Source organism: Coptis chinensis, chromosome 8 (genome assembly GCF_015680905.1).
Source record: "Coptis chinensis isolate HL-2020 chromosome 8, ASM1568090v1, whole genome shotgun sequence".
Taxonomy (NCBI): domain Eukaryota; kingdom Viridiplantae; phylum Streptophyta; class Magnoliopsida; order Ranunculales; family Ranunculaceae; genus Coptis; species Coptis chinensis.
Window position 1 is genome coordinate 94197165 of NC_141463.1, and position 16381 is coordinate 94213545.

The 16381-nt window shown below is 43.3% G+C and overlaps 2 protein-coding genes and 2 pseudogenes across 2 annotated transcripts; 2 read left to right on the forward strand and 2 right to left on the reverse strand.

Moving 5' to 3' along the window:
• Nucleotides 1-7436: 7436 nt before the first annotated feature.
• On the reverse strand, nucleotides 7437-8447 carry LOC147484585 (uncharacterized). The gene has a single exon (XM_086579769.1). The coding sequence runs from the start codon at nucleotides 8445-8447 to the stop codon at nucleotides 7437-7439; it is 1011 nt and encodes a 336-aa protein (XP_086435895.1).
• A 124-nt stretch (nucleotides 8448-8571) lies between these two features.
• LOC147484586 (uncharacterized) lies at nucleotides 8572-9009 on the reverse strand. The gene has a single exon (XM_086579770.1). The coding sequence runs from the start codon at nucleotides 9007-9009 to the stop codon at nucleotides 8572-8574; it is 438 nt and encodes a 145-aa protein (XP_086435896.1).
• Nucleotides 9010-11410: 2401 nt separating this feature from the next.
• Nucleotides 11411-13093, forward strand: LOC147484587 (receptor-like protein 18; annotated as a pseudogene).
• A 4-nt stretch (nucleotides 13094-13097) lies between these two features.
• On the forward strand, nucleotides 13098-14579 carry LOC147484588 (putative LRR receptor-like serine/threonine-protein kinase At3g47570 pseudogene; annotated as a pseudogene).
• Nucleotides 14580-16381: the final 1802 nt, after the last annotated feature.

A 16381-nucleotide genomic window follows, 5' to 3' on the forward strand; every position in this document is an offset into this window, starting at 1 on the left:
CTCCTCCTTTTTCTCTCTCCTCCCTGTCCCTCGATCTTCCTTCATCCATTCTCTCTCCTCTCTCCACGTATCGCGACAGTTATCTTGCAGTTATGATTCCGCTCTCCCTCTCTCCGTCCCTCAGCTAGCCGGTTCCCAGGCGGTTGGGATACCGCGGATCTGATCCTATGCAACCTGTTTCCCCATACTATACCGCATCCGGTCCCATTGTTACCACTAACCTCCTAGGTCATGTATACGACCCATACAGATGCCCTCTCTCGGTCTTATTGATGGTCCGCGAACAACAATGGAGCCTAGAACTAACATTTCGCGTCTCATACACATTTCGTGGTATACTTCTCTTTCCTGACCCTGCCACTCTGTCCCCCTATCTTCTTTCTCCCAGCACGTGTTCCACGTGCTTCCTCTGTATTGCCACCTTGAAATACGGCGCACGCGCCTCGTACTTTGCCTCTTCGAAAATCGAGACTCTACGTGTCTCCCTTTCCTTGGTTCTTTTGTTGGTTAGTACCCTTTTGCCCCTGCCCCTTCAAATCCTGCTCAAACCTCTCTCTTCTCTCAAAACCCCCAAAACAGCAAACCCTCACCATCTTTTCAACTTCCTTTTCTTCAAACTCTTCCCACTTCTTCCCCCTGTTATTTCCTCCAGTAGCTCTCCAGCACGGTTCGTGTTCTACGACCTCCATTGCCTTGGCTCTCTCTCGTTACAGGTTTGTCTTCCCCCTTAATTTGTTTTCCTTTCCTCTCATTATTTGTGTTATTCGCTTTTGGGGGTGCTGCTTCCTCACTTTCTTCCTTTCTAAGATTGCATATCTATTTTATTTTTTTTTAAACTTCCCTCTTAGCACTGGTTCCATCATGTCTGTATCGGAATCGGAGGCTACCTCCGCCACCCAATCCTCCGCCACCAAATCTGATAAATCTGGACCCTCTACCCCTAGATCTAGCCATCACTCCGCGGACCGATCTGAATCCCCGGCTTCGATTCTACGGGAGCCCATCGTTTCCATTCCATCTACTTCTGGGAGGAAACCTTCTCTGCCTCCCCCGCCATCCTACTACCGCAGACCCAACCTAGATGCCGTTAAAGCCGCTTATGGCATACCCAGTGACATTATTCGAACACGGTTAATGCGCCACCCACTTTCCTCACTTGGTAACACCGCGGTTATCTGCCGCCATCTTGTAGGACGGATAAGCCGGCGGTTTCGCGTTTTCCCTTGACTCTTCTTGACGTCGAGGTCTGTAACCATTTCAACATTCCTCCGTGCCAAGACATAGGTAACTTCTGGCGTATTATGTATGCCGCCAACCACTACAATGAGACTCACTCCCCCAAAATCCAACTCTGCGATATCCTTGCTCACTTCTATATAAAGAAAAGCACTAAACTTGGGAGTGTGAGATATAAATCTTTCTGCACTCGTCCACAAAAGAAGTCTTTTATTCTTCACATCACCACTTCTGACAAGGTGTGGCACCAGTATCCGTTGTATGTGTCCGGGAGTTTTTTATCCGCGGACCTCCCTTCGGAAGTTTCTCTAAGGCATCTCCATTTCCTAACAAGTGGTAAGTAAGCCGTTTTGAGTCGCGGTATTTATGTCTCACTTGTATTTAATTTGTCTTTATTCTTGGTGATGTAGGTTGGAGACCCGATTCGCGATCCCAGATATACAACGGCGTTTACTTCAGAAATTTTCCAATCCTTTCGCGAACTAGGGAGTGCACAGTGCGAAGTCCTCGGCATTGATCCGGAAAAAGCCACTCCTCTATTACTTGACCCTTCTCTAAAAGACATTGGCAAATACCAAGGCCCCCTCTATCGTCTGCCACCCCCCAAAGAAAGAAAGCCCAAACCATCCCCACCTCAAAAAAGAAAACGTCCGGCTCACAAGTCCTTCAACTATACCACCAAAATCTCTCATTCACGAGCTGTTGCCCAACGTGCCGCTGCTGCTAAAACTAAGACTACTACTGCGGACACCCTTCCTCCTTCGTACTCTCGTGTGGCTGAGTGGGAAGACGATTTTGCCCATACTTCCACTCCCCCTTCTGCTACCGCTATGGATGTGAACAAGTACAAGCTTTGGGACAGTGACTCTGATGGAGATGCGCCTGTTGAAGTTTCAAACAAGAGCCCTCCCACCAAAAAGGCCATAATTTCTTCTACTGCTCCTCCTCATACTACTGGCCGCAATGAACCTTCACGCGGTCCGCTATATATTTTCAGCCCGCCCCAGGACGGATTCCTTTTCAGTTTGGTCCTTTAACATCCGCCCGTCGAGTTTGGCATCCCAAGTTCAAGGCTAGGGATCGCGATGTCACTACGCCAGACTTCGGCTTTGGAAAATCCAAATTTATTTGCCGCTCTTTGTTTTTTCAGCTCTCACCTCCCTCGGGATCAAGCCTATGGAGATTCTGGTACCGTTGCTTCCCATAGGGCCTCCATTTACACTGGATGGGAAAAGGTGTGTGTTATTAACTTTACTTGCTCATTATCCTTTGTACTACCCTTTATACCCAATGTGTCTCTGCAGCTGAGTCTAGATATTGGCTATGTGCTGCGCGGCCTTACCAGCACCGTGGAGAATTTGGAGGCGGCGAAGCAGGAAATACATGGCCCTAATGGCTGGAAAGCAAAGTATGCCAAGCTGGAGAAGGATAGGGATGATTTGCGGATCACGGCAATCAAGGCCCACAAGGAGCTCCAGGTGGCTGAGGACAAGCACCATGACTACGTAGTGGGGGTCAATTCTAAACTGGAAAGCCTCAAAGAGACGGAGAAACTTGCCACTCAAGCTGCTGTAGACAAGGCCGTAAAAGAAGCCGCGGAACGATTCCGGAGTCTCGCTGCGAAGAAGATTGCACGTGAATTACAACAACAACTCGATCAGCTTAGCGCTGCAGGTCGACTTCTTCCATCGCCTCCTTCCGTTGCAGATACACCATCCTTGGTATCATCGACTGTGCATCTTGAAGCTGCCGAGACCACTACCCCTGATGTGACTACTCCCATTACTAATGTTGACCCTTCTCCAGCGGAAATGAACGAGGACGCCAGCACCGCTGTCGGTGAAGAGGAAAATACTTCTCATGAAGAATTGAATATTGATCCTTAGCAGTAACACACGTCGGATTTCTTTGTGATTTGTAATTTAGGTGTTGAACAATTATCTTTGTGTTTGTGAGGAATAATGTCTTTTGTATGTGTTTAGACAAATGCTTCATCGACACACTACATTTGCGTAGTAGGTGTCAATCAACTTGCGTTGTACTCTTTTTGCACTGTAATTTACTATTTGTCATACTTTTCGATTTCGGCCTTCTTCTGATTCGTTATGCATTGAAGCCATTGATCTATATGGAACTTTGATTCAATATCTTTTTCATCATCTTTCCAGGAGCTACCTTGATTTTAACCAAGTTGTTTGCAGCCCTTTCATTTGCAAACGTAGTTAGCTGTGACACTAGCTAGGGTGCCCCCATGTTGATTCGGACGTTTAGTCGGCGAAGGGATCTTCCTCCCCGCTCTTACGAATAGCTATGAATCTAGTCAGGGTTGCCCCCAGTTTGATTCGGACATGAAGTCCATGGGACTCTTCCCCGCTCTCTTTTGTATAGTCGTGAAGCTAGTAAGGGTTGCCCCCAGTTTGATTCGGACATGCAGTCCGCGAAGGGCTCTTCCCCCCTGCTCTCTCTTTGTATAGCTGTGAAGCTAGTCAGGGTTGCCCCCAATTTGATTCAGACATACAGTCCGTGAAGGGCTCTTTCCCCCCCGCTCTCTCTTTGTATAGCTGTGAAGCTAGTCAGGGTTGCCCCCAGTTTGATTCGGACATGAAGTCCGCGAAGGGCTCCTCCCCCCCCCCGCTTTCTCTTTGTATAGCCGTGAAGCTAGTAAGGGTTGCCCCCAGTTTTATTCGGACATGAAGTCCGCGAAGAGCTCTTCCCCCCCGCTCTCTCTTCGAATAGCTGTGAAGCTAGTCAGGGTTGCCCCCAGTTTGATTCGGACATACAGTCCGCGAAGGGATCTTCCCCCCGCTCTCTTTGAACCGCTGTGAAGCTTAGTGGGGAAACTATACTCATCCCTTATTTGATTCTATTATCTACTGCTAATTCGATTGGAAGAAGTGCATGTTTATTTCATAGTCATAATAATAAACAATACAAAGAGTGCGCTATCAAATACGAAAAGACTGAACAAAGGTCCTAGACATGGAACTTTTTCAACATTATGATATTCCACGGTCTCTCTATCTTTTCTCCTGTTGTAGTCTGTAATCCATAAGTTCCAGATGTACCCTTCTTACTGATGACATATGGACCTTCCCAGTTTGGCCCCAACTTCCCGTCGTTTTCTTTCTTGGTGGCAGGAGTAACTCGTCGCAGCACATAGTCACCCACCTTGAAACTCCGTGGCTTCACTCGTTTATCATACTATCTCTGCAGAGTGCGATGGTATTCCTCCAATCGAATACGGGCTCTCTCTTTTCTCTTCAACAAGATTCAAATCCGCGGCTAATATTTTCTCATTCAGTCCACTTTCCACAGCTTGCGTTCTGGTCGTGGATTCTTTCATTTCTAATGGAATGACGGCCTCTACTCTGTACGCCATTGCGAACGGTGATTCTATTGGTGTAGTTCGATATGCCCACAGCACATGATGTAACTGTTCAGCCCATGCCCCCTTTCGCTCCTCCAGTTTTTTCTTAAGGTTATCCATAATGACTTTGTTTGAAGCCTCGGCCTGTTCATTCCCCTCCGGATTGTAGGGGGCTGAGAACCCTTGCTTCACTTTGAACGCTTGAAGGAAATTTTGGACTTTCTTCCCAGTAAATTGTGTCCCATTATCCGCGATGATTGTATGTGGCAATCCAAACCTGCAAATGATATTCTCCCATAGAAATTTGTTCACATTCTCTTCCTTGACTTGTTGCAGTGCCACTCCCTCCACCCACTTGGTAAAGTAATCTGTTGCCGCTAACATAAACCTCCTTTTACCGCTTGCCATCGGCAGCGGTCCAACTATATCCAATGCCCACATGGCGAACGGCCATGGCCGAGCACCATGGTTAATAATTGACCCGGTAGCGCGATGAATCAGCGGTGCAAACCTCTAGCATTTTTCGCATCTTTTGGCATATTCTGTGGCATCTCTCTTCATGTGTGGCCAAAAGTACCCCTGCGAGATCAAACGGTGTGTGGTTGTTCGCCCCACTGAATGACTTCCACAATCCCCTTCGTGCACTTCGGTCAACACTTCCTGAACATGCGTCGGCCCTATGCATTTTAACATTGGTCCGCCGAAACTTTTTCTATATAGATCCCCATCTAGTAAAGTGTATCTTTGGCTCACCTGTTCCATTCTACGCCTCTCCTGTGTGTTTTCAATCTCTACCCCCATCAGGAAAGTCTTGATGGGAGTTATCCAACCAGGATCAATCTCCGTGGTAAGACAAACATACTCTCCTTCCATGGTACTAGGCTTGTTCAACACCCTTATTTCAATAGATCGCCCCTCCGCCCCAGGTAATACCGCCGTGACATAAGCTAATGCATCGGCATGTCTATTTTATCCGCGATTTAAATGGGTAAACTTAATCTTACTGAATTTGCTCGCTTTCCTTTGTAGGACCTCCAAGTATCTTGCCATCCTTGGGCAGCGAGCCACAAATCCCCCATTCACTTGGCATACCACCAGGTTAGAATCAGAATAAACAGATAATTCGCTCACGCCCAGATCTTGTGCCAAATCTAAACCCGCTATAACTGCTGCATACTCTGATTCATTATTTGAAGCCGCGAATCCCAGTTTCATTGATAACTCCAGCCTAGTATTCTCAGGAGTTACCAGGACTACACCTATTCCATTCCCTGTATCTGTAGCAGAGCCATCCGCGAAAACTCTCCACCCGTTCCGTGCATCCCATGGGTCCAGCGGGTCGCGGTAAGACTCTCCTTCGTGGTCTATTACCATCTCCTCTCCCCACGTTGGGTCCTCGGCTGGGAACTCTGCCAATACCTCCGCCATTGCTTGTGCTTTTTCTGCGGTTCTGATTTGGTACTGAATTTCATAACAACTCAGCATTACCGCCCATTTTAGCATTCTTCCTGACTTTTCTGCCCTCAATGCCTGCTTGAGAGGCAGATTTGTTATTACTATCACTGAATGCGCCTCGAAATAAGGTTTCAACTTTAGGGCAGAAAATACCAAAGCCAAAGCGTATTTCTCAATTCGGCTGTATCGGGTCTCTGCTTCTAACATGGTCTTGCTTTGAAAGTACACTGGCTTTTCTACTTTGTCAACGACTTGCACCAAGACCGAACTCACCGCGTACTCCGAAACCCCCAAATACAAATACAGTTTCTCCCCCTGTTCTGGCCGCGCCAATAAAGGCGCCTTCTTTAGATAATTCTTCAATTCTTGGAAGGCTTCTTCACATTCCGCGGTCCATTTGAAGTCTTGTGTTTTCCTCAATAATCGATACAGTGGTCGACATTTATCCGATGACTTTGAAATAAATCGATTAAGTGCCGCGACTCTCCCTGCTAAACTTTGCACCTCCTTCACATTTTAAGGGGACGGCATTTCTATCAGCGATCTGATCTGCTCAGGATTCGCCTCTACACCGCGGTGTGTAACTATGTAACCCAAGAACTTTCCAGAAGTTACCCCAAAAGTACATTTCTCGGGGTTGAGTTTCAGTTTGCGTCTGCAGTATATGAAAAGTCTCCTGAAGACCTTCCAAGTGTTCCTCCTCCGACATGCTCTTTTCCACCATATCATCAATATATATCTCCATCCCCTTTCGAATCTTCCCTCGAAACATTTTTTCTCCTAATCGTTGGATTGTCGCCCCAGCATTTTTCAAACCAAAGGGCATCCTGGTGTAACAGTATGTGCCACCCTCCACCACGAACGTGGTCTTTTCCTGATCCGGGTCGTGCATAGCAACCTGATTATACCCCATGGACGTGTCCATGAAAGAGAACACTTTGAATCTTGCAGTTCTGTCCACTAACTCATCCACCGCGGCATTGGGTAACAATCTTTTGGGCACTCCTTGTTCACGTCCGTGAAGTCAACACACATCTTGACCTTGCCGTTCTTTTTCGTGACCGCGACTACATTGGACAACCATTCTGTGTATTCTACCTCCCTTATTATCCGCGCCCCTTTCAATCGTACAACCTCCTCGCGAATAGCCTCAGCATATTTGGGACGTAAGCTTCTCATTTTTTGTCTAACTGGCTTAGCACTTTCATTCATGTGCAAATGATGACATGCAAACTCTGGGTCTAAACCCGCGATATCTTCAATCGCCCATGCGAACACACTTGAATTTTCTGTCAAGAACCGCACTAGCTTCTTTTTCCATTCTTCTGGCAAATCAGTCCCTATGGATGTAAATTTCTCTTCAACTCCCACTCCCAGGTTAACTACTTCCATCGCATCCAACGTCTTCGGTCCCAACGGCGTACCGCTTTTGTCCTGTCACCGCCGCTTCACAGTAGTTGCTACGGCGAATCCTTGTTCCCCGAGATGGCCCTTTCCCTTTTGTTCCTCGGACCAATCTCTTCACCGTGATCTGGCGGATGTTCTCATACCACTTGATCCCCGATTTCATATGTTCCCCGTTAGGTAGGGGGAAGCGGATCACTTGGTAATATGTCGATGGAATGACTTTCATTTCATGAATCCATTTTCTCCCTAAAATTGCGTTATATTGCGACCCAGTGTCCACCACCATGAACCTAGTGAATACCGTCGCCGAGCCTGCGGTCACCGGCAGCGTTACCTCCCCTATGGGCTCTGTCATACTGCCGTTGAACCCATACAAATTGGTTTGAGGAACCTTCAACTGGTTTCTGTCGATGCTCATCTCCTCCATGGCCCCTTTAAACAACAAATCAACTGAACTGCCACAGTCTATCAACACCCTCCGAACTAGATAATTTCCCATTGCTATGGTAATCACCAAGGCGTCCTCATGCGGCGAAATTATCGGCTCCAAATATTTCGGGGTGAACATAATGATTCCGTCGGCCGTCGCGGCTCCACTAACTAACCGTGGTACACTCACCACCTCATTCACCTGTCGTAGGCTTGCTGTCTTTCTTACCTTGTCCCTGTGTGCATTCCTCCCCAGGGTCTCTCCACTAAAGATGACATTGATTGTACCCAAAATCCTAGCCGGAGCTGGCACTCTCTCGGCTTGACGCACTTCAGCGACAAACTCTCTGAGCATTCCTTTTTCAATCATCCTCTCTACTAACCACTTCAAGGCATAACATTCATTCGTGACATGGTTTCTGATTTGATGATACTCGCAAAATGGTTTCCCTTCTATCTCCCTTGGGGTACTCCGCGGCCCCTCATAACATTGGTGCTCCTTAATTAGAGACAAGATTTCCTCTAATGGTCGGTTAAGAGGAGTCTGTTCCATTTCGCGGTATGGCTTCCTCTCTCGCACCTCTCTTCTGCCCCGATCTCGTGTCCTCTCTGGCCCTCGGTTCTCCCCTCTGTAAGATCCTCTCTCTCTGTCCTCTATTCTATCTTTACCCTTTCGATCATCTCTCAACCTCCTGCACTGCCTTCCCCGACCTCTTCTGTTCCTTTGCCGTTCTCTGCATTATATCCTCATATCGTATGTATTTCTCTACCTTCGGATGCAGAGCATGCAACGTAGTAATTTCAATCTTAGATACCGACTCATGAACTCTAGTTCCCGATCTTAAACCATGCTGGAAGGCTATGACCGCCATATGTTCATCCAGACTTTCCACTCTCAGCGTCTTCTCCTTGAATCTGCATACAAACTCCCTCAATGATTCTGCGGCCCTTTGTTTGATGTTGAACAGAGCCGCGATGTCAACCACCCTTCTCTTCTGGTGAATGAAGTGATCAACAAATGCGCATTCCAGCTCTTCAAACCCTTTAATGCTCCGCGAAGCCAACCGGTAATACCAGTCTGAGGCTCCCCCCTTAAGGCTGGCCGGGAACATCATCTGGCCGAGAGCCCATCATACTTACTCTCCTGCCATAACGGCATTTGCTGCTGAAAATGGTGCAAATGATCAGTGGGGTCTCCTTTCCCATCATACCGTTCAAACCTGGGCTGGGAGAACCTCTTAGGTACTTCAGAATTCCATATTGAATCTGCCAGCGGATTTTTATTGAGGCTCGCTACCTCCTTCTGTGCCGCGCTCTGGTTCACTCTATCTGCTACGCGATTCACTTCCCTATCTCTCTCGATCATAGCCTGAACTACCCCTAAAGTAATGCCCACTGTTGGTTCGACGTCCGGTAGCGGGCACTCTACATTCTCCCTTTCCGCTTCACTGCCCCTGGGATCCCCATGCTCCGTTCCACCCCGTGTAATCTCCCTCTCCTTTTTCAACTCATCATTCTCATCTCTTAACCTAACTATCTCCTCCTGCAGAAGTCTGGTGGCGTCTGCCGCCACGTCTGATACTTCTTCCTCTCCTACCCCTTCCATCTCAGCACTCTCTACTTCCTCACTAGTTTCTCTGACTGCTCCCTTCTTAGGTCTTCCTACTCCTCTCTTCACTACTGTAGCCATTTTCTCTCAGATCCCCACAGACGGTGCCAAATGTATAAACTGTTATTACAACCTATAATCTCACTAGTATCAAGTCCTTGCTCTTCTCTCTCTTTTTGTTTTCTTCTTTTTTTCCTTTTTTCTTTTCTCTTCTCCTCTTTTTATCCCTCTCCTCCTTTTTCTCTCTCCTCCCTGTCCCTCGATCTTCCTTCATCCATTCTCTCTCCTCTCTCCACGTATCGCGGCAGTTATCTTGCAGTTATGATTCTGCTCTCCCTCTCTCCCGTCTCAGCTGGCCGTTCGGACCGGTTGGGATCTTTGCGGATCTGATCCTATGCAACCTGTTTCCCCATACTATACCGCATCCGGTCCCATTGTTACCACTAACCTCCTAGCTCATGTATACGACCCATACAAATACAATATGCAGAATTTCATTTTTAGTTCCTTCACTTCTAACCTGAAAGAAAAACTTTTTCAACCAAACGCAGCTATTTGAGAACATCTTGAGTGTTCATTCTCTCAGTAATTAGTGTTAGTTTATGGTGGGTGGACTTGAATTTGGATGTTTCCAAATTCATATTGGAAACAAGCAACAGTACAAGACTGATTTGTGAGATTTGTATGCTCAACTTTGTAAGCTAGAAGCACAAGTTCTGCTAGTTTAATTTGAGAGATTGTGAGGTTCATTTTGTGAGAGAGAGAGTTTGTGAATTCTTCCGAATTCGTTTGTGAGTGATTGTACTTTTTGTTTCTCTCTTGATTAGTAAAGTTCTCTTTTGCTCGGTGGATTAGGCTAACGCTAAACTACGTAAATGTTATCTTCACTTCTATTGGTTATTCGCTTTACATTGGTAAATATTTTGATTAATTTGTTTTTGCCGATTCTATCACCACATTCAATCTTTATTGTCCAATTGTCATACTTCCGCATTCGTTTACATAACAATTAGTTCCTCTGAACATTTGACTCTGATTCTAATTAAGACACTCAGGCATTATTTGATTTGATTTCTTAGAATGCCATCTTCAATATGATTTTCATCGGATAGCATGTGCATATTTGTGATGTCCAACACCCGGTGAGGTAAAGCCTTTTTACAGACCACATGATGGGTGAGTCCTTCCTTGAACATGTTATCTGTAGATCTCTTTCCGGCGAACATTTCTAGCATAATAAGTACACCACAACTGTAAACATCCCCTCGTGTATACACCGCTGAACCCAAGTCATACTCTGCAATCCATTGATAGATTACCGAATAAAGTCAGGCATGCTCCTGTACAACGCCTGGGGACTGCTTCTGGATATTAATTAGATTGAGAAAGGCCCAGTTTACCAAATTATTCTTCACGGCAATATTAAGGGAGATCTTCACAGGCAAGACCAACTACACCTCGCAATGCTAAAATGGATTGAGATTGAGAAAGACCAAGATTACCAAATTATTCTTCACGGCAATATTAATGGAGATCTTGACAGACAAGAAAAAAATTGAAGGGAGGATTCACATTTGTAAATCAACCAAACTTCAATTCGCAATGCTCCAATATATTACTACACCACGCCTTAAGAGAAGCCCTTTGATTTTAAACTTTGAGTATTACTTTTAGGTTTTAAATGAAATATTTATTGAGAAAATATATGGAGCAAAAACACCATATCATCATCTCTGCTGGACTATTTCCTCTCGTTTCTGTCTTCGTCCTCCAGAAAAACCATCCATTCAAAGATTTAAAACCAGTTGTTGCTCCTCTTCTATCAACGGAAAGTTGACAGGCAAGAAAAAAATTAAAGGCCGAAACGGGTGATTTCAAAGGCAACATTAATGGAGATCTTGACACTTCAATTCGCAATGCTCCTATATATATTACTACACCACATACCTTTTAGTTTATACAATTCGCAAAGATGATTTCAAACCAGGCATTTACATTACTTTACTTTTACATCATCTTCCTACTCTTTAACCAATTGATGTCACAAACAAAACCTTCTATGGCTACCTCAGGAAATGAGACTGATCTTCACTCTCTAATCGCTATTAGAGATGAAATTAAAGGCGGCTTAAGCTCGTGGAACCAATCTTTTCATTTCTGTCAGTGGCAAGGCATTACATGCGGCAAGCGTCATCAAAGAGTCATAAGTTTGAATCTTTCCCGCCAGAGTTTGGTTGGATCGTTATCGCCTCATATTGGCAACCTCACTTTCCTAAGGCTCATCAGCCTACAGCACAATCAACTCTACGGTGATATCCCACAAGAAATTGGTCAGTTGTTTCGTCTTCAAGTACTCAATCTGTCGGATAAAACTTTCGAAGGAGAAATTCCGGCAAAGCTTGTATTATTGGTTAATTTAAATAGGAACAAATTGTTAGCGAATATTCCGGCAAAGCTTGGCTCATTGTCAAAGCTTGTATTATTGGTTAATGAAAAAAACAACTGAGAGGTCCCTTTAACAATTTTCAACATCTCATCCCTGAATCACTTAGTAATTGGATATAATCAATTTAGTGGTAGTCTTCCGCCAGACATGGGCATCACTCTTCCTAATCTCGTTGGTTTTTGGGGGTTTGGAAATCAACTTTCTGGACTACTCCCAGTTTCATTAGCTAATGCTTCTAAACTTCAAATATTTGATATTTACCAAAACAATTTCAAAGGACAAGTTCCTAAGGATTTTCAATTCCCTCAAACTATTGAATGGCTAGGTCTTGGAGGCAATCATCTAGGAACAGGAGAAGCTCATGATTTGAGTTTTATCACTTATTTGACCAACTCAAGTAATCTAAAGATATTGGGCTTGGACGAAAACAATTTTGGAGGTGTTTTCCCGAACTCTATTACCAATCTCTCCAACCGAATGGAGGAGTTGTATCTAGGAGAAAATCAAATATCTTGAATCATCCCAGAAGGGATTGGGAACCTGGTCAGTTTGTTTATATTAGATCTCGGGTCTAATAACTTTTCCGGTAGTATTCCATCTTCTATTGGAAAACTCCGTAGTTTACAGGGGGGTTATATATGTCCGAAAACAAATTATCCAGACCGATCCCATCTTCTCTCGCAAACAATACTAAATTGAGTCAGTTGTTTTTAGGAAGGAAAGAACTGGAAGGAAACAGTCCTTCAGGTCTTGGTGCTCTTAGCCAATTCAATTGCAAAAACTGGATCTGGAACAAAACAACCTAAATGGTACCCTACCAAAAGAGATATTTAATATTCCCACTCTGCTTTATCTTAACTTCTCTGTGAACTCCTTAACTGGTTCCCTACCTTTGAAAGTAGGAAAACTAAAAAATCTTGTTGATATCAAGGCGTTTGGAAATAAGTTGTCTGGTTTAATACCTAATACTCTTGGTGAGTGTTTGAGTCTGAAAAAGTTGTACTTGGACGATAATTTGTTTGAAGGGACAGTTCCTCAATCTTTGAGTTCTTTAAAGAATGTCAAAGAGTTAGATCTATCAAGCAACAATTTGTCGGTGAAATTCCAAAATATTGGGAGGACTTTCGTATCTCCAAATTATTGAATCTATCCTTCAATAAATTTGAAGGTGAGGTACCGATGAATCGGAATCTTTAAAATTGCGGGCAATTTTTCAAGAGCTGGAAATTCTGATCTCTGTGGAGGTATACGTGAACTGCAATTGCCGCCATGCCCATTTAACAAATCTGAAAAGCAAGGTGAAAAAAAAGCATGGAAGGTCCGATCCTTCCAAAATGGCAATTATGATTAGTGTGGCCGTGTTCATTCTGTTGGCATCATGTTCTCTTATATTTTACCTGAGAAGAAAAAGTAAAGTTAAAACGGCTTCTTCGCAATCATTCAGTGATCAACATATTCAGGTCAATTATGGGGATCTTTTTCAAGCGACGGGTGAATTTTCTCCAAATAATTTTGTTGGATTAAGTGGTTTCGGCTGTGTGTATAAGGGAATGCTCAACCAATATGAATCTGTTGTTGCTATCAAGGTGTTCAAGCTTCAATTGAGAGGAGCACTAAAGAGTTTCAGGGCAGAGTGTGAATCATTGCGTAATATCCGCCATCGAAATCTTGTTAAGATTCTAACCTCTTGCTCTAGCATGGATTATGAAGGAAATGAATTTAAAGCACTAGTCTTTGAGTTCATGCCAAATGGAAGTTTAGAGAAGTGGCTGCATCAAGAGATCAGTGAACAAGATGAAGAATCGAATTTGAACCTACTTCAAAGACTAAATGTCGCCATTGATGTTGCTTCTGCGCTTATCTATCTTCATCATCACGAGTGCACGTTTTGGTTATTCATCGTGATCTAAAGCCAAGCAATGTGCTTCTTGATGATGATATGGTAGCTCATGTTGGTGATTTTGGTTTAGCAAAGCTTCTTTCGAGATCAATAGAGAACTTGCATGATAATCAAAGTACCTCAGCAGGGATAAAAGGATCTATTGGCTATGCTGCTCCAGGTTGGAATTTCAATATCGACATATGTTGATTTCAGTCCTTTTTTCCAATTCATAAATGCATGAATTTAATATATGGTACACCACATTAGTTATAATTTTATGTGCAACCTCATTTTACTGAAACTCAATTGCTTTTGCCTCTTTTTCCATGAGTTAAGTCAGTGGCCCTGAACACAAGCCACACAAGCAACTGCTTGGGGCCTCCACAATATTAACAAAGTTTAGGGCCACTTCATAATGGATGTATCTATACATTAGTCTACCTACAATAATTTCATTTTTGAATAGGAATTTGCTTTCAAATAGGATATGACTAACAGACAAGTGCGAAAAATTCATCTTTTTTCGCTCAAATTAAATCTAATTGTGTGTTTGGGCATATATTGAGGGCCACAATTCCAAAGTTCTCTTAGGCCACTACAATCTCAAGGCCAGCCCTGTGATAAGTTCGACGCTATTAACAGCCTAGTTACATGAGCTGATATGGGTACAGGAGGTCTTTGGATAGTTGGATGTTTTCAGCTCCGTAGCTTATAGTGTAGTTATTTAGATATCTTAAAAGAGGAAAAATGAAGGAATTGTTAGTGCAAATAAAAAGCTGTTTAGAGAGAATGAAAACTATCAACTTGATCTAATTTCTTTTCAGTCCATATTTGTTGAGTTAAAATACAAAAGATCGGGGATGAAAGAATTATGGTTGTGGTGGCAATTGAGCTAGTTTGTTTACTTCTATTAATATCTTAACTGATGAGGACTTTTTCAATCTCTGTAGTATAATGGATGTCAATCATTATATTGAATGAATACTATTTTTTTTTTTCAATTTCTTTTTGCTAGCCAATAGCTCTTAACACACACACACACACACACACACACACACACACACATATATATATGGTTGTATGGAAACTAGTGATTGATGTATATATTGCAGAATATGGTATAGGAGTTGATGCATCTACACAAGGTGATGTGTACAGTTATGGAATTATGCTGTTGGAAATGTCCACAGGAAGGAGACCAACCGATGAGATGTTTAAAGACGGTTTAAGCCTCCATAACTATGCTAGTAGTGGTTTGCAAGATCAACTTGTAAAGATTGTAGATCCAATACTTCTATCTGAAGGAGATGACACTTTAGGAGATAATAATAGTATGAGAATTGGTGGTCATAGAAGAACAAAACTGCTAGAGTGCATGACAACAATAGTCAAAATTGGGGTTGCATGTTCTGTGGAATCACCGTCAGAGAGAATGGATATTCGAGATGTCAGTAGAGAATTGCACGCTATTAGAGACACATTTCTTGGTACTAGGATTCACGGAGAACGTAACTTACTCTAACGACGGTCTAAATGAAAGGTAAAATTAATCACATCTTTTACAAAATAAATGAATATGAAAGAGATAGAGAGACCATAAGAAATTAAATCGGTGTTTTTATATGTAATTTTTCCTTCATTTATGTTCTTCTGAGCTATATAGAACACTGTTTAGAAACATTCATAACTTGGTTATTATGCAACCTTCATTTAAATCTCTCTCGTAGCTTTGGATAAACCGCGCGGTTTTGCAAACACCGCGTGGGCTTTGGTGTTAGTTTGGGCCTCTGTCTCATAGTGTTTAAAATCAAGGTTCAAAATATCGATATCGATCAATATATCGGTGTACCCAAAAACCGATATATATCGGATATATCGGATATATCCATTTTTTTGGTGACCATTCCAAATTATTTAAAATATCGGAAATATCGAATATATCGGACATATAATATCGGAAATATATTAGAAATATCGAATTTATATTAAAAATGGTCAAAAAGTCAAACGATATATATCGTAAATATCGGATATATCAATTATATCGGCGATATAAACTTTTATATCGGAAATTCCGATATATATCGGAAAAAAAGGGTACTATATTCGGTGGATATATGTCGGAAATATCGATATCGGTGTACCAAAATACCGATATATATCGGCGATATATCGGATATATCGTCGATATTTTGAACCTTGTTTAAAATACCAAATTTTGATGTGTTGCGGTTACCGAAAACCGTGTGGGCTTGGGCTTGGTCTCTTGCGCAATTTTGCGAAAGCCGCGCGTGGTTTGGTGTCGAATATTTGATGTTTCTCCTGAAGTTGCTTGGTGTTGGTGTTGGTGTTGGTTTGGTATTTGGTTTGGTTCAAATATTTGGTATTTTTTTAGTATCTCTCCTAAAGATGTTGTTTAGGTCTAGCCCTAGAGGCAAGCTGACTCCACTCCCAATGGAGCACAATCCTTTATCTATTGAGTCGCGATACTAAAAGATCGATCTCTTAACATTATGGTACCTGCTGCATCTAAACTGTTAGATTGCATAG

Excerpts from the sequence above, each read along its gene's own strand:
- LOC147484585 (XM_086579769.1), bottom strand. The coding sequence starts at position 8,447 with ATGGAACAGACTCCTCTTAACCGACCATTAGAGGAAATCTTGTCTCTA.
- LOC147484586 (XM_086579770.1), bottom strand. The coding sequence starts at position 9,009 with ATGATGTTCCCGGCCAGCCTTAAGGGGGGAGCCTCAGACTGGTATTAC.